At 41.1% G+C, this 18,436-nt stretch overlaps 1 protein-coding gene across 1 annotated transcript in view; it reads right to left on the reverse strand.

The window, feature by feature from the left end:
* Positions 1–278: 278 nt before the first annotated feature.
* The window catches only part of CDC5L (cell division cycle 5 like), a 31,625-nt gene continuing 13,467 nt past the window's right edge, over positions 279–18,436 (reverse strand). The window contains exons 12-16 of the mRNA XM_059843071.1: positions 17,599–17,679; positions 17,030–17,275; positions 14,073–14,270; positions 2,519–2,731; positions 279–746 (exon numbers count right to left, since the gene is read on the reverse strand). Coding sequence (XP_059699054.1) covers positions 642–746; positions 2,519–2,731; positions 14,073–14,270; positions 17,030–17,275; positions 17,599–17,679 — 843 coding nt within the window. The 3' untranslated portion in view covers positions 279–641. The remainder of the gene's footprint in view (positions 747–2,518; positions 2,732–14,072; positions 14,271–17,029; positions 17,276–17,598; positions 17,680–18,436) is intronic.

The following is an 18,436-nucleotide window of genomic DNA, read 5'->3' on the forward strand; positions in this document are numbered from 1 at the left end:
AACCTAACCCTGCATGGGTCCAGGATGGGGAGATTATGCCAGTATGACCATTAGAGCACCTAGATAAAGCTGGGAGTGTTTATTCACAGGCACAGAGAAGAGCTGGGAACATGGTATTTATTATCTGGACATGAACTATCCCGCACAGGTAATTCCTATTACAAATCAGTCATGGAGAATAAAGGCAGCAGCAAGGGGAAGGGAAGACCAGAAAAACAAAGGAAGGGTGGGACAGGTGAAGATACAATTTTAGTTAAAAGACAGACATTATTACTTCGTTGTTTTTTAACATTCCAGATTTATTCAAAAGACATTATTCTGCATGTATCTTACAGGTCTTTTAAGACTGGTAAAACACTAGGAATAACGTGATAACCCTAGCAAATGAAGACATGGCTGAAATCATACCAGAGTGATTTTTCTTTTCTTTCAATAAAATTCTGGACATTTCAATCCCATTTTTAACACTGGCCAGAGCTATTCATACCTAGAGAATTTGGAATAGTCCACTGAAGGAACAAAACTTGACAAGATGGAAACAGCAGACTACACTTGATTTCTGCAACTGCTGGCAAATGCTGCTGGAGAAGTATCTGAACACTTTAGAAATGTTACATCAGTGACAGATGGAATTTTGTGCTTTAATATTTTGCTTGAAAAGTCTCTTTATCCAACATGAAGTCAGCAAATCTCTGCTGGAGCTCCTTTTCTCTCTCCTGCTGTCGCTGCACATCTTCCTTCAGACACTGTAAGGAAAACATCATTAAACAACCAGTCAGTTTCCCATCAGTCACACCCATGAAGATCATTACCAAAGGCTGTATTTTAGTTCCTCCAGAGGAAGAGCTCAGAATTAAGACAGAACATTGCTGAAATTACTTACTTTAAATATAAATGCAAAACAGAACAGTGGATGTAAAGTATCAAGAATCACAGCTATCTTATTTCAAATGTCAGGTAGCTCACCCTGTTTTTGACAGCAGCTAAGATCAAATGCTTCAAAAGGAGAGATTTCAAATTGGAACCTTGCAATTTACTAAAAAATGGGTGCTATTAGCAGCTATCAAGTGATTTAATATGTTTTAACTGTTATCTTTCAGTAAATCAATTAATCACTTCTGAGTTTGCAGACACATCTATCAGCATTTCTAAATCATCTTCACAAAACTGGTTTTAAGAACTGATGCATTTTATCTTTTTTTAGGAAATGGTTGAGACTATCTAAGCCTCAATGGAAGGCTCTGTTCTGGAGAAGAACTACATTACAATAAAAATTGTGCTCAGGTGAACACTTATTCCTTGGAAAGAAAGGCTGGTGCTGGTTCAAACCTAGGACTGAGTCTTGATTAACGGCTGTCTCATTAGCTGAATAAAAGGAGAATATCCTGGAGATCCTTAAACTAAGAGAAGTGGGTCCAATACAGTTATTTCAGGTATACACCAGCATTTAGTCTGGTATATCCCAGACAAAAGAAGGAGGAGAAGGAGATTTTAGAAGAAGGAGATTTTAGACAAGTTTTACATTTATCCGAAGATCTAAGAGTAATTAAAACTGAAACAAACCAAATCTAGAGAGGGATGGAACTTGTACTGATACACATTGCAGAAGACTTATAAAATAAACCACACACGGAAATAAAAAAACCCCAAAGTTAAAGAACATACTGCCAGATTAGTCCCAGCCTCTAATATGTGCATCACAGAATCTTTGATATTGAAGTAAAAAACAGATGAATCTGGTAAAAGCCAAAAATATGATTTTAAGATAACATTAAAAACTTGATACCAACTCAGGCTGTAAAGGTCAGTGTTGGGGAAGATGAAACAGGAAAGCCTTATAAATATGATTGTCTGGCAAAAGATTTTGAGAATATAGAAACTATAAGCAAGATTGAAATGGAAGCAAGCTTTGAGACACCAAGCCTTAGTTACTGAACAACTGGAAAACAATGGTATGGCCAGGTGAAGGTAATCCCCCTTTTGATGAAACAATAGCCTCTGCTTGCAGACAGGTCCAAGGGTCAGAGCAGACCCTACTAGCTGGGCAGAAGGGGTCCAAAGAGTAGTTTTTAGGGTTTAAAAGGTAACACAGTATGGTAATGTAATGATTCTAATAGGCTGTATGTAAATGCTATAGGATTTGTATCTTGTACTAGATTGGCCAGTGAAAATTAGGATATTCAACACAGAACAAGACTTGTTGTATTGTAACGGGAATCTCGCTCTCTTACCCTCTTATCCTCTCATCCTCTCTCTCTCTCTCATCCTCTTTACCACTCTCTTTACTTCCCTCAGGCCTGCTCTGAGATGTGGCTGGCAGCTCCAAGCAGGGCCCTGCACCCAGGCCCTTTGCAATAAACCACAAGTTCCACCACCTGGCTTCAGAGATCTCTCGTCTCTGTCCAACCCGACCATCTGACCCCCGATGTTCCTACAGCTCAGAGCTCGTTCCTTGTAAAAACATCTTTTCCACAAGGTGCCTGTGTGTGACCTCAGGTACTGGATTTTGGAATCTCACCTCCAGTCTCCGAGGGATGGCAGCATCCTCGTGTTTCTTCAGCTCCTCAAAGGTGCGCAGCTCCAGGTGGGCCTGCTCGATCTGGTCCCACAGATCGTTCAGCTGCTTGATGAGCCCCATTGCTCGAGACTGGTAACCACCAAGAAGGATCTTCAGCTTCTTCTCCATCTTGGCAGCTCTCTTGGCTTCAGTGGTCATGTGGCCTCTGTTGATCTGCAAGAAGGAAGCCAAGAGTTGTTTTAGTTACCCAGAATTCAAAAGTCAAGAGGGAAAAAAAAAGTAAAAATGTATCTGTGGAATGGTGTTGAGTTGAACAAGTTCTTTGATTTCTATTAAAATAATCATACTTCACATTTTACAACAATCTACACTTCCGGATTAAAATCTTTATAATAGACATAATACATCTCTAAAATTGTAATCCAGACAAAATCCATAAACAGGTAAGTGACACAAATCACAAAAATCTGTCACCTCGGACACAATGTCAGTAACTGAACATATTTGTGTTAATTTGTTTAAAATGTTGTATAAAACATTGAAAATACCAAAGGTAATAGAAGTCTTTGTGTATTTTTCCACCCGGGGTAAAATTAAATGAGCACTAAAAGAATGAAACAGCCATCAGAATTTTTAAAGGCATCACAGAAATCTTTAACACTGAATCCTAATCACAAATGGCCTAAAGATGAAGATTAAATCACATTAAATATTTGGAAGAAATTGTTCCCTGTGAGAGTGGGGAGGCCCTGGCACAGGTTGCCCAGAGAAACTGTGGCTGCCCCTGGATCCCTGAAAGCGTTCAAGTTTAGGTTGGACAGGGCTTGGAGCAACCTGGGATAGTGGAAGGTGTCCCTGCCATGGCAGGTGGTGAAATGAGATGATCTTTATAGTCTCTTCCAGCCCAGGCCATTCTATGCTCCTATGAAACCAAGAAAGAACACAGGCCTCCACCACTGAGCACAACCGTGGAGAAGTCCAACAGCTCACATCTCTGAACAGGGACATAAGGTTCCTTGTTGAAGCTTTTTTAATACTACTTCCTTAAAAACATAACAAAACAAAATCATTTTTTTTTAGAAAGGACTGTGTGAAGAATGCCAAGCTCAAGAAAAAATTGAACTTCTCATATTTTGACTTTTGCCACACTTAACGATATATTTGTGCAGAACATGAAATATGATATGAAAGCTTCTCAAGTATTAAAATATAAAAGACTAATTCAGAACCACAGTGTCTGAGTCACCAATCCTTGCCTTGTTTCTTTAAAAATCAAAGCTTTGCTAGTGAATGTTCTCACACACAAAGAAATTACCAAAAACCAACCAAAATGGAGCACCTTTTCATTGCTACAATTACTCAATATATCATTTATTACCAATGAAACAGAACTCCTTTGGGGAGGAACTACTGAAGAGGGATCTGCCCTTCACAGTGATAACTGCAGTCAGCCATCACCAAGCTACTGCAAAGTGCATTTCATCAGCCTTCCAGCCCTCCAACTGTACTGAAGTACCCTCTGTTACACAGCTGCAGGTTTCTGTAACCTGCCCTCCGACTCCTCAACAATTTATTCACTCATTTAGAACAGTTTTAGTTAGTGGTGCAGAGATAAACAAAGTGAATGGTCAAGGGAGCAAACTGTTAATGGGTGAGTGAAAGAGAAATTTGACTTTCTGAGCTGTCTAGTTTGCTCCTGGGGAGAGCCATGCAGACTGCTATGCTTTTCAAACTCTGCTGGCAATGTAGACTTCAGCTATGCCCAAGGTGCTTTAAGCATACAGAAAGGCGCCTCTTTTTCAATATTTATATAAATCTAGAGAAAATTAAATAAATAGATTAGGGATTTGTGAGGATACTCTCTGATGGAAAAGTATGAAAGCTTTAAATGTCTTCATTGGTAAATAATATGCTATTACTGCAACAACAAATACAGCTGTGCAGTCAATGAACTATTTTCCAATTAATGTTTCTTGGATGAAAAATGTGTGCTGAGCACCACTGACATTTAGAGATCATGGAATAGATGGATGCACAGGCAAACAGAATTTTGTTTGTAACAGAGGCCTAATGTAACAAAGATCAACTGTCCATGTTGCTCCCAGCATTACAGACAATGTAGAGTATGGCTGGTATGAAATTAAACTCCCATCACAATGTCACTCTTCAGAGAAGACTAAAAAAGACCACTTAGAGAAGTTCCACTCTTCTGTCATCCTGAGCGAAGATCTCATTCTTTACTGTGAGGGCCATGAGGCCCTGGCACAGGATGCCCAGAGATGTGGCTGCCCCATCCCTGGAAGTGTCCAAGGCCAGGCTGGATGGAGCTCTGGGCAACCTGGGCTGGTGAAAGGTGTCCCTGCCCATGGCAGGAGGTTGGAATGAGCTGACCTTGAAGATCCCTTCAAGCCAAACTATTCTGTGATTCCATGATCTCTCAACAACCTGATTTTCTCATAAAATGGTAAACACTGAGTACCTAAGGGCATAAATACAGTTATCAGCACTACCCCACCATACAGAAAAGAGACTGGATCAGGGCACTGTGGTCACAAGCCCTGAATTATCCCCATGTTCCAAGTACCACCAGCAGCAGTGGCAGTACTGGCTTGGTCTCACACTTTTACACTCCAGCTGGCATTCACTTTGCTTGGCTTTTGACATCAACATCTGATTTCGTCACAGGAGATCTTTCTGTCATCAGGAGAGAAACTGGCAACTCCAGGACATGGCTTATCTGATCCAGGGCCTTGGGACAAGATTAAACACCTCAATGAAGGGCTCTTCACTGATGGTGATGGGAGCACAACCTGTCTGTTTAGACACTGTTACCCAAGACCAGGTAGATCAATCACACCCCAAGTGTGTACTATCTTGAAGTGCTAGCTATAATAAAGCATTTTTAAATTTAAAGCTTCTAACAAGGCCAGTTCAAGTCTGATACTTATTACATTGTCAGACCCCGATTATTTAAGCACTCTTGAAATTTTCAGATAATTTGACTTAATATTTTGGAGTTGGTCAGGATACTGGACTCTTAACTATCAGAGCTCCTTAGGTTATATGTTCCTGTATAGCTTTTCTACTCCAGTTCTTGTCCCATCTTGGATTATCATAGGCCTCACTGCTGTGAAAAGACAAAAAACAGGAAAAAGAAAAGAAAAAAGCCTCCCAAGTTTCTAAAACCAGAAATAACAGACATTTCTTCCTTCTCTGCTTAGGGAGAAATGTGAACACTCACCACCTTTTCCCCTCCCTCCCAACTACGAAATTTTAGGACCTACTACAAGAAGGTCAAAAGGAGGTCTCAGCTTTTGTAACAAATACTATTTATTAAAAATTGCTGACTGCTGCATTAGTGCCAACAACTGCATATAATTTCAGTTCAAGCTTCATAAAATTTTAAGGCTCAGATACCAAGCTAAAAATTCCAAGCAGTTATGAAGAGGTGTGTTTAAACAGTAGTCTACATTATTTGCTTAATGCAAAGAAATAGATTTGAGTAAAATCTGACAACCATTTCCCCCTGAACCTAACAGAAAGAGTAAAGACATTTGAAAGATTTCTCCACTTATTTATTTTGTACTGTTCCTTGGCCAGCTTTGGTTCTGCTGACTTTTATACCAGCAACAGCAAAATGAGAACAGCATGTACAGACACGGGGTAAGATGATATATCGATGTTAAGGCAAGTGTGAGAGCCTCATCCCATCCCAAATCTCCAATGTAAAAGCTTCCCTCATGACTCGTAAAGTGGTGTTCAGTTTTCAGTAATGCACTAGAGAACCAAGGAAAAAAAAAACAAAACAAGCAGCAGACAAAAGAGCCAAAAGAGCAACAGATATAACCAGAGGTTTATAAAACATGATCTAGAAAAGGGAGACTGACTGGAAAACCAGTTTTGCCTAACAAAAAAAGAGAAAAAGAAGACACAACACCCTGCTTTAAATATCCCAAAGTTAATTGTGAAAAATTCATCTGTTCTTACTGCTACTGAGAAAGGAAGAGGGACTTAAATTTGGGAAGGAAATTTTAGATGTTAGTTGTAAGGTTTAACTAAGGACAACGAAGGACAGAGAAGGACTCCTTATGAGAACAAACATCCACTGGGAAAGATTTAAGAAAAACTGACCCTGAGGAAAGAAGAGCTCAATTGCCTTAAAAACTGCATTTTCAGAATTCTCATCTCACCAGGTCTACTGAGGACACCCCTCCTCAGTTCCAAGGGTTTTTTCGCTGTACTGACTGGTTTGTTTTCCTTCCCTTTAATGTGGAGTTTCTGGTAATCCCTGAACAGCATTAAACTCTCTTGTCTTTTAATTGATCTTCCTAATCATGCTGGATAGATTAAACAAACATGGAAGAAAAACTGGTGCATGTTCAGAGCAGAGGCACAGTCAAAGTAAACCAACCTGTTCCATGACCTTGGAGAATCAACATCATCACAAAGCTGCCTCGCTTGTGCAGAGAAATCCTCTGCCAGCTTCAGCTACGCAGGCTGAGCAGAGCACTCCTGGAACATACATAGGACTACTCTAAATGTTACTGTAACTTCCCTCCTCACCTCAGACCCACACGTGGCCCTCCCAAATTCAGTTCTGCTGGCAGGAGAAGGATTGACTTAACTGGAATGGGAGGATTGTGAGTTTGGCTCGTGCTGGCTCAGCTTCAGTGTCTGGGGCAAGAGCGCTCAGCTCAACAGCAGCTTGTGCTCCAGGCCAGGCATTTCCAACCACTCCAGGGACAACAAGGACCTCCACACTACAGAATCCTCTGGCCATCCTGGGGTCATCTGCCTTTACAAGCTTACGGTGTACTCAACAACAGCATGTTTAAAAAAAAAGTCATTAATTTCTCTACTTCAAAATGCTTTTTCAGTTCCAAGCTCTTGGGCAGAATTCTCCCTTTTTGGCTTGAAACACTGTTACAACTATCTAGAATTTGACCATGCAAAACTCTCTGTGAAACCCTGCCTGAGCTACCCCCAAGTTAGGAAAATATAAGTCAACTCTGCTGAAAACTGAGGCTTGGAGTTAGCATCAAACCAAAATTGCATGTCCAGTGTAGAAGAATAAGGCCTCAATTTATTAAACAACATTAGCTCAGCCCATCAACCAAAACCACTCCATGGGCTTGACACAATTTCCCATTTCTGCTGTGGCACTTAAGATCACAGAATCAGAGAATGGGTTGGGTTGGAAGGGACCTGAAAGATCAAATCATTCCAACCCTCCAGCCACAGGCAGGAACATCTTCCACTAGAGCAGGCTGCTCCAAGCCCAGCCTGGCCTTGAACACCTCACCTCCAGTAAGGTGCTCCACGTAATGTATGAGGGAGTATGAGGATCATGAAGCAAAGGTGCTGATCAGGATGAGAGCAAAGATGGACTGAGCTTGCAGCTGATAAGACATGAAAAAGAAGAAATTCATTCTAATTGAATGGGATCACACTAAGTTTTTTATGGAAAGAGTCACTTAAAAAAATCCTCAATTTAAGGCATTGCTGGTAAGCAACTACAACTTCCCAACTGAAACTAGACCAGATGTTCAGAGCTTGCATAGCAATATAAAGCTGACTTTTCCCAGTTTAATAGGGGAGCCCCAGATAAACTCCTATATTGTACTTTGTCATGTAGATCATGTACCATTATGACTTACTGATATCTGCAGAACACGGCTCTGTCTACTCACAGCCAGATCTAATGACCCAAGAGCATGCTCCCCCTGAAGTATTGTTCCAGAAATTATAATGGCTTGTCTCCAAACACCATGAATCAGTGTAACTGCTGAGTAAAAACAATACAAGGTATATGAAAAGCAAGTGTTCCTATAGGGGCTCACAGCATCCAACTAGAACTAGAATAATCTAGGAAAGTTACTGTGCAAGTCAGTAATCATTGCTGATCTACAGCCATGGCATAAAGTTCACTTTGAAGATTTTTATTTGAGAACTGCTTCTAAGACCAGTGATACTCATATATGCTCCCTACAAAGAAAGGAGGTTGTACTGAGGTGAGTGTCAGTCTCTTCTCCCAGGTAACAAATGACAGAATGAGAGGAAATGGCTTCAAATTGCATCAAGGGTGGTTTACACTGGATATTGGGAAAAAAATTTAGTTATGGAAAGGGTTGACAAGCATTGTCACCATCCCTGTTCAAAAAATATGTGGATATGACACGGTTGAGGACATGGTTTAGAGGTGAACAAGATGGTGGTATAAGGCTGATGGCTGGACATGGTGATCTTAGAGGTCTTTTCCAAATTTAATGATTCAAGGATCCTATCTCTATCACAGCAGAAACATGTCTAGAAGAGCATAGTTTATGACAAAAAACAAATAATTTATTTTTACTGAACTTTTTTGGAAGCTCTTTACCACTCATTGGGGAAGAAAAACCTTGCATTAAGATCACAGACAGTAACACCCACCAGAGACCAAGAGCTTTGATAAGCCACAAGCTAACACGGGTCATTGCAGTGTCTGGTGAGGTCACAGGGCAGTCAGCACAGTGTAATTACCTTCAAACACCACTCTTGCACAACAGAGTGCCTGCACTGGCCTCTTCCAGAGTCTGACAAAGTTATGAAAGCTCAGGCAATAGAGGAGATGCCAAAGAGCCTGGCTCCCTCTCAATACAGCAGAAGCTCCATGGTGATCCTGCAGCACTCAGGTCTGGACAGTGAGGGTGTGCAAAGGCCTTTGCAATGAGAGCTTTGTCAATGCTGACCTTTATTTCTAAGCACACGAAGTTTCCAGATTCTGAACAATCTGACAGTGAAGACCCCTGGTGCCTCTCTGCTGTGATCCTCTGGTGCAAACTACATTCTAAACAGACCTTATAAAAAGAAGTGTATTCCACAAATGCAAGACATTAGGCCAAAATAAAACATGGAAGCATAAAAGCAATGCTATTCAGGATTTTCACCATATTTTAGTTTTGTGAGTAATTTTTCTGTTCCTAGTCCTATAAAATATCTTATTTTCTGTGGGTGCTTTGTGAGTACCAGCACACCTGAAAATGCAAAAGAAACTGCAAGCTTTAGCACATAAACTAGAGATAAATTACAAGACAATGTCCAATAAACTAAAGTGATACATCCTGCAGCAGAGTGTACCATATATCCTATAAAACCCCACCTAAGCAAGTTGTTTTTAATCTGAATTAATTCAGAGGACTTGGACTGCAATTAAAAGCAAACATCAACACTTTGATAAATCATCACCTTGATGTGTCTTGGATACTGCAAAGAATAGCTAATTTACTAGATTTTGCATAGACAGTGTATCTTGAACTTTTTCTCCTGCAGGCTTCCAATAGCATTTATAATTTAGTAATCAAGTGAAATGATAATGTTAACTACCACAATTTTAATTAAAGTATTTGTATTCTGCAAGCCAACTTTATTAACGGTCTTCAAAGGAAAAGCAAAGATGGCAGGAAGTTTCTATGTTGTGAATTACAAAGGGAAGCAACTAGCTTGTTAAATAGAGGCCTTTACTATCTCATTTCATCTTAAAAAGTTCCCAGTTTAACATATGTTAGTAGGAATGCTTTTCTTTATAAATGTATTGTTTGGAAGAGAAGGGAGCTAAGGTATTGTAGAGAACTGAAGCAGTTACTCAACACAACTGCAAGCATCAGAAAAGTTCAGTTTCTGAATCATGTGCTCTGCAGTGTAGCCTAGCCTTGGAAAAATACTCTGGATTTCTAAAGCTACTGGAAAGATCAGAAAATTCCACAAATCTAAGGTGTACCAGAGACACATACTGAGGTCACAGTGATTCACCTGCATAGACCTGAAACTACTCCCCATCTGTAATGCAAGAAAATTCACGTACTAATCCTCTAACACTCTTAACCCACATTAAGTAACACATTCAAGGAGTCAAAAACCCACAAAACAAAGCAATGAAAAGTATTACTAACACACAGCAGTACACTCCAACATCAGAACTACTGATGAGCTGTGCATTACTGATGATGCCTGGACAGGATACCCAGCCAAACAGAAGCTCTCCACAACGGCTCCACTTTGCCTCCTCAAGTTCATCAATAACAGCACAAATCTGTTTGTGATATCAGCATCCATTTGAGAAAGATAAATGTCATGTCAACATAGGCTGCCACGACTAAACCACTCAGGCAGTGAGAACAGGACAATTAGAGGAAGATGAGTGTGTGTCCACACCATCAATCCAGCCAGGAATCTCTGAGTGATGAAGACAGACCCAGAAACAGTTTGGTTTTTTTGCACAGGATCTGCAGGGTGTCAGCAGCCCCATATGGAAGTATTAGACACTGACTTCCCCATATGCAGCTGTGCCAAATATCACTGCACTTTTGTGGCTTTTTCCCTCTAAAAATCTTAGTGCACCATAAATGGGAAGAAGCAGCCCCCAAAACTGACCAACATCAGATGCTGCTGCTGGTAAACTTTGTTTTACAGTTTCTACTCTTCTCACAAAGACAGCTAAGAGTACAAGCAAGTGTCCTGGGGTACCAAAAGCTGATCTAATATCCCTGCTTTTCATTAACCTTGTCTGATACTTCCCATTAAAATATCTATTTCAACTGATATTGCTTTCAGACAATTTTAATTGGAAAAACATTAAAATGAAGGTGGGTTTTGTCATTGCTGAGAATGGGGTACGAAGAAAAAATCTGTGCTTTTTTATTGCATATTCATTTGTTCATTAAACTGCTATGCTTTTTATTTATTGTTTAAGAAACAATTCAGCAGGTGAGCTATGCTTAAAAAACCTGTACATCTTCCTTTTAGGAAGGGCCTTCTGTGGTCAAGCCACAGAGCTGCACTAAACTGCATTTTGCGCACACTTGGGAGAGATTTTCAGGTCAAATTTAACTTTGCACAGACTCAACAACAGTGAGTTGTGAGAGGGATCACAGTGCTCACTGCACCTGCAGGTGCAGGGCTCTGCCGGCCCCACTGGGGTGGTATTTTGGAACACAGGAAAATGGTAGAGCAGGATTGTGTGTGGAATTGCACCAAGCCAAGAGTCTCAGGCAGCAGCACTCTGAGCTCCCAGGGGATGTAGCTACATTAGCCAGACTGCAGTGACTGATAACAGACACAGAAGGGGTCAGGCTGGAAGGGATCACAGTGGCTCATCTGGTCCCTCCTCCCTGCTCAAACAGGGTCATTCCAGAGCACATGGCACAGGATTATGTCCATGCAGTTCTGGAATATCTCCACTGAGGGAGACTCCACAGCCTCCCTGGACAATCTGTTCAGTGCTTGATCACTGCATAGGAAAGAAGATCTGCCTCCTGCCCAGGCAGAACTTGCTGGGATCAGTCCCCGCCCATTCCTCTGGTGCCATTGCTGTGCCCTGGAGCAGAGCCTGGGCCCTGCTCTGAGCCTTCCCTGCACACAGGGACACCCAGGGCTGAGGGCCCCTCTCAGCTGTGTGTCCTCTCCAGGCTGAACAGCCCCAGCTCCCTCAGCCTCTCCTCCTCAGGGAGATGCTCCAGTCCCTCCATCATCTTTGCCACCCAGCACTGGACCCACTCCAGGAGCTTCATGTCTCTCTTGTCCTGAGGAGCCCAGAACTGGACACAGCACCCCATATGTGCCTCAGCAGGGCTGAGCAGAGAGGCAGGATCACTTTTCTTAGCTTGATGGGACACAGCTAACAGGATTTTGTTAAGTGTCTTTCACAGAGTCCCATGCAATGTTGGCAGAAAATAAAACCTTTTCTTTTTTTTTTTGGCAAGACCTCTGATTTGTATTTTCTTTCCTGGGTGACTCAAAGACCATTTAGAACAAACATACATGAGCTTGATAAAGTATAAACTTGACCTTACTTTGCTTCAGTATCCTTAATACGCATTCCACCACCACATACTCATTCAAATATTGGGAAGAGAAGGACAGAACAAGAAAGCCCACACAGAAGTAACCAATTTAGACTGCAGAAACAGTGCGCAGGATAAAGGCACAGGGCCACACACCAAACAATTAAGAGAAAACAAAATATTCAAGAGCTACTCATTAAGCAAGTACCATCCACCCTGTGCAGTAAATGAGTCTGTGGAAAAACTAGGCTGCAATCATGAAATTAAAGACTGTCTCAAAAAGCATATGCACAGGCAAATTAAGGCTGTTCGTGCATTCCCTAACTTGGACTGTTTGACTTTGCAACTTTAATAATGCCCTTCTAATGTCGTTTTGGACCTAAGATATTTAAATTTCAAAAGGATTTGTACACAAATTAGGTGCAGCCCTCTGACTTCTGGCATGCTGCCCACCAGGCCCCGCTGCCATGCAGGGCCAGGCTGCAGCTGAGCTCTCACACGGGTTTGGGAAGGCAGAGCAAGTGAGAGTCTGTCAGGCAGCGCTGGGCAGAGCAATGGTGCTCTCTGCTGGGTGAGCAGCAGCACGACAGGGGCTCTGGAGCTCATACTAAACTGCTACTACCGGGTTACACACAGGTGAACTGCTCCTGGCCCGGAGCTGGGCTAACAACTGCGGGAGCTGCACCTGGACAACGCCCTTGACTGACAGGCTTCACAAAACACACACTAACGTTGTATTTCATGTGTATGAATCAAGCGAAAATTCAGCCTTTCTGGCCTGATTATTTCTGGGGTAGCAGCTGTATGGGGAGGTTTGCTTCTAGCTACTGTAGCTATGTTGATATTAAAAACAGAAAAACTTTTTTTGCAGAGTTTCCTTTTACCATAGGAAAAAAAATAATGTGATTCCTGCTTAATTTAGAGAAACTTTTAGGCTAAAGCAGTATTTTAGAAAACATTTATGACTTACTGCAAGTCAGAACAAACATGTTCCGTGGAAAGAAACTGTTTCAGACCAGCTTACTTGTTATCATGAACGTTGTCTATTTTTGTTTTTTTTGTATGGAGTGTTAGGGTGCAAACCTAGAGAGAGGAATGGGCAAGGGAAATCAGTGTCAAAGGGTCTGACAAAGATAAGTGAAATGGAATCACAAACATCCATTGTTCTCTTTTTTGGAGGGAATCTCTGGAACTGGAAAAAGATGCCAGCCGGGAAAGAATTCAAGACTATCTAACCTTCATATATGTAATAGTCAGTCAGAAACCAAAATTAAATTGGAAAGAGAACTGGAGAGGAACTTTGGCGCAGAGATGCTTTTTTTAAGCATCTTTCTCTGAGGTTTCTCCTCATCCTGGCCACAATCAAGTGCAAACTGAGAAATATCTGATCCACTGAGAGCAGAGATTAAGAAAACATTAAAAAATCCACATGTTAATTAACGCACAGTAGAACCTGACCTTCTCTCCAGTAGAGAATGGAGTGGATGAGCTGTGCTACAGCTAACAGTGCAGAGAGAAACTTTGTGTGGGAATATTGTAAGGAGGAAGATGAAAGAAGCTCATTTAAGCACCTCAAGAACATCTATAAACTCCCTAGGAAAATTCCTCAACCAACCTTTTCAAATGAATCCCTTCAAAAAACCTGACTGAACTCCTACAAAGGAAAAAAACCAAAAAAACAAAAGGAAACTCAAAAAAAAAAGGAGGTGCAAGAGACAGAAAAAAGTGACACTGACCTCGAGTCTCTTTTCAAGTGACTCTATCCTGTCCTTTTTGCTGGCCAAGTTAGCCCTTGTGTAGCGGCTCTGTCCAGGCAGGTACAACACTTGGCTGTAACACTCTTCCCACACCTGGTTATAAGCTTCACTTGACAGCTCTCCATGCCCCATTCCTTGCTTTACCACCTCCATCTCTTGTGCTAGTAGATCCTGTGCCTGTTGGAAAGGATGAGAGAAGTTGCAGTTACAATACACAGGATAAAAGGAAATTTCTCTTCTTTTCAAACCTTCAGTGTGCAATTCATGGGGGCAGCTTTTCTTTTCATACTCAAAGCTCACCATCAGGTTAAGCTAACTATGAAATCGAATACAGATGCTGTGGATTACAAATGAAACCCAGGCTAGAAGGCTCCTCACAGCACAACTATCCCTCATTTTATATAATTTGGCCAAACCTGACATCACTCTGGCGTGGCTAATGAAAGCTGTGACACAGTGAGATACTTCATCTTGCTGCACAAGAACAGAGATAAAAGCAGGGAGCTTGAGGGGAGGGAGAACTGTACAGACAGAAGCAGCTGTCCTATGAAACAAAAATCACTTTTCATTTCCTTTTGTTCGCCCTTCTCCACACAACCTGGAAAGTCAAGTCTAAACATTCCCAGGTGAGCAGCGTAAGCTGTGCTGCAGGAGACACAACTCTGACTGTAACTAACACGTTCTGTGGCTGAAGAACTGGTGAGATATGAGCACTGCTGCTTCCAGTTTAGTTTTTGAAGTTTACAATGAACTGTAAAGATTGTTGTTGATCTCACAACTCTTAATATTTCTGACAAAGAGCCTGGCCCACAAAACTGCACAGGCACCCAGGTCCTTCTGATTTTATTAATAACTAAAAAACTAAAGCATCTTTGCCAGTCTAGACTTCATTGGTTATAAGAACATGTCCATGTCCTCTCTTTCAACAGCATTTACAGGTGCAGCACAAATTTCCCTATCAGCAGTAGGTATCTTACTGCAAGCAGATGCTATGTTTTGTAACTGCACACTGACCAGGTAGAAATTCAGGTATCACCAGATTAGATGATTCCACAGACAGGGGAAAAGAAAATTAATTACTTATTCTTGATGGTCAAGACAGATAAAATAGGAGTAATGCAACCACACCTGACAAAGCTTAATGTTATAAATTTCAATTAGCCAAGATTAGTACACTGTGAAGAACTACTTGAGGATATTTACTTGTGGCACCAGAAGTGTTTCCCACCTCCAGGAGCTCAGCACACCCTGCCCAGCACCACTGCTAATCTTTCCCAAAACGCAATTGCACATCAGGAAAATAAAGGAGTATTTTATGAAAGGGTTTTAGGATGAAGATGTTCTAAAAACAAATGAAGTAAAGCAAAATAAACAAGCTCCAGGTGAGATCACAGAGATAGGAAAATTTTCTGGTTTGAACTGGATTTTAGACAAGAGGGAATATTGTGTTAAATGTTAGAGAGCAAGCAGGAGCAGGGATGCAAAAACCTTCTGTCCATCAGTTAGGAGACAAAACTTCCAGGGACTTTGAAGAAAAGTTTCCAGACAAAAACTACTGGACTGTGTAATAGTCTCTAAGGGAAGTGATAGCAAACCCGATTCTTGCTGCACTTCAAAACAACCAGAGAAAGCACTTGGAGAACATTCCTTAGGGAACAATCTGACACTGGCAGGGCAGTGAAATTCATGATCTAACTGTATTTTCCATTTTTATGTCTCCTGGTAAGAGATCTTGAAGTATAATTTTTCATTTCACAGCAAATTGGAAGTACATACTGTTCAGTGTTTCTCCTTTCAGGCTCTACATTTATTGGTCAGATATGGTCAAGGACAGGGATTTAATATCTGCTTGTGTATCTTTAGAGTCACCTTAAAGGAATAAGGGGTTTAGGTGCAGAGATACAACAGGTATTGTTAGAGGACAAGTCTAAAGAGACAGACGACTTGGTGGCACGTGATTTTGCTCTTTTCACTCATTTTTATTCCTGTAGGCATTTGGTCAAAGGTTATTGGCACAGCTTCACAGGTGAAGCTCTTTGAAAGAGCTAAAATACAGAATTGCCTATCTGTTACTTGGCAGCAAAAGGCAACATCTGCAGCTGCTTAAGTAAATGAACACCCTGAACTGGAACCATGGTCCAGAGCTGCTGTTTAACTTGGGATTACAATGCAAAACAGGACACAGTGCCCAGGCCGCCCACTCACTGCAGCCAGCCAGGGCCCAATCTGCCTGTTCAGCACTTCTGGACCAGGTATGGCTGCAAGATCAGCTGCCACAGCCCAGCAGGCTCTGCACCAGCACAGCTTGCCTGGATTGAGCTTGACAAGCATAATTAAGCAACTTGATTTGCTGCTCTAAGGTACAAGCTGACTACCACTGTCCTATTCAGTCCGCACTGTTTTGAAGAAAATGCTTTGTAATTCTGGATTAATAGAATTCAGAGGCAGCAGAAGGTGGGTATCAAACCTGGTTAATGCCTCAATGATTTAACAGCTATTTACAGAAATGGCAAAGAAGAATTTGGTAACTGTTCTGGGGTTTAACTGGGGTATTATTCCTCTTAGCCTTATTTAAAATGATAAGCAACCACAACACATTCAAATTTGTATCTCAGTAACAATGTCTATGGGCAAATACAGCATCCTCATCATTCTGCTGAAAGCCCAGATTAACATCAGCTCACAGAAAGCAGAATGTGCACTTAAGTCATCCTTACTTATAAACTAATCCTTACTTAATGCTGGGAAGTGCTGGGTTAATGATCAAACCTGATTATCTTAGAGGTCTTTCCCAACCCCAACAACTCTATGATTACAGCCCTTCATACAACCCCCTGGAGACCTCCCAACTGAACTCTGTGCAGGCTTTTTTTCCCAATATTACAGAACTATGCCCTAAGGAGACTTTAGGTCTCCTCAGGTCACACAATTCTCACCTTCTTGAGATCCTCTTTGGAGAACTTCTCATAAGGATTTTGTTCCAAGTAAGCCATGTGCTCAGCATTGTTGCTTCCAAATCCTGGGCCTTTACCTTTCTTACCAGTAAACTGTTCTCCAAATGGATGATGTAAAAGATCAAAGTGAAGCATGGTAATCATCTCTTTCTTTATGAGTTCTTCACTTTTCTGCAAGTCTGTTAGGGGTGGTTCCACATTTAAGGGTCTCAGAATTGTTTCATTAACCTGTCCAGGAATAAAAAAAGTTGGTAAATATAATATACACCAAAGATAGTATTAAATTCATGTATCTCCACTCAAGTATGAATTTTATGTATCAGCTAAACTCCGCAGTGGAGGTGCCAAAACCCTTGTGACACATGCAGCACTCTCAACATCTGCACAGACAAAATACCACATGAACACTCTGCTGGGGGAGTTTCCTGAAAAACAGCACAGTCAAAGATTTCACTCTCTAATGATTTCCTTTGACTGTATATCCTCCTATAATGGTAAAAGCCTTTATTTTTAATTTTTGTTCCTTAACAGTGAATTTTGTTTCCACTTACTTCTGAGGGCCGTGGTAGATTCTTCTGCACAGCTTTGTGCATTCTCTTCAGCTCCTTGGCACGCTCTGCTTCTCGGAGAGCCTAAACAAACAAGCCAAGTGTTACTCCAGCCACTCTAACACAATCAGATGCTGCTTAGGAATGTATGTGATATAAAAACTAATTGATTATTGCAGCAAAGATTCCTTCCAGTATACAGACTTCATGTTACTAAGCCAGAGCTAAATAATGTGATGACAATGTAATTTGCTGTCTCTAAAGTGAATGGGAAGAGCACAGCAGATTAACTCCAACAGAAAAAAGATCTTCAAAAGTCATTTCCAGGCATCAAATTCTCCTTCAATCTCAACTGCAGCAAGATTTCGTTCTTTACACATTTCTCTACATGTGACAGCTGCTCTAATTCTTCAGACATTAAATCCACCAGGAAAAGAAAGACTCTTAAATTAGCAGCCATGACTCTGTTTCTCATCTTCAATCACTTAAAGTACATATTTCATTAAAAACAATACTTGTTAAAGAGGAAAAACATTAGAGTCCTCTTTACAATACACTTTCAAGCAATAAATGACATGAAAAGCCAGTGTTGTCAGGAACTTCAGGAGCAATGACCAACATCCTCCATGTTCTAAGCCCAGCATGTCATATCTTCACTGGAAGGCAGGATGCTCTTCTCTTGTATGATGTTACAACTCAGATTCTTTCCTCTATTCTACACACATACATTACTTGTATTTATTCAGACTTTTTACTAGGGTATGTATGCACAAGACATACAAAAACATGTATAAAACATGTTCCTCCCCAAACAGGACACACGGGGAATCAAATTCTGGGA

The sequence above is a fragment of the Haemorhous mexicanus genome, chromosome 3, assembly GCF_027477595.1.
Source record: "Haemorhous mexicanus isolate bHaeMex1 chromosome 3, bHaeMex1.pri, whole genome shotgun sequence".
NCBI lineage: Eukaryota > Metazoa > Chordata > Aves > Passeriformes > Fringillidae > Haemorhous > Haemorhous mexicanus.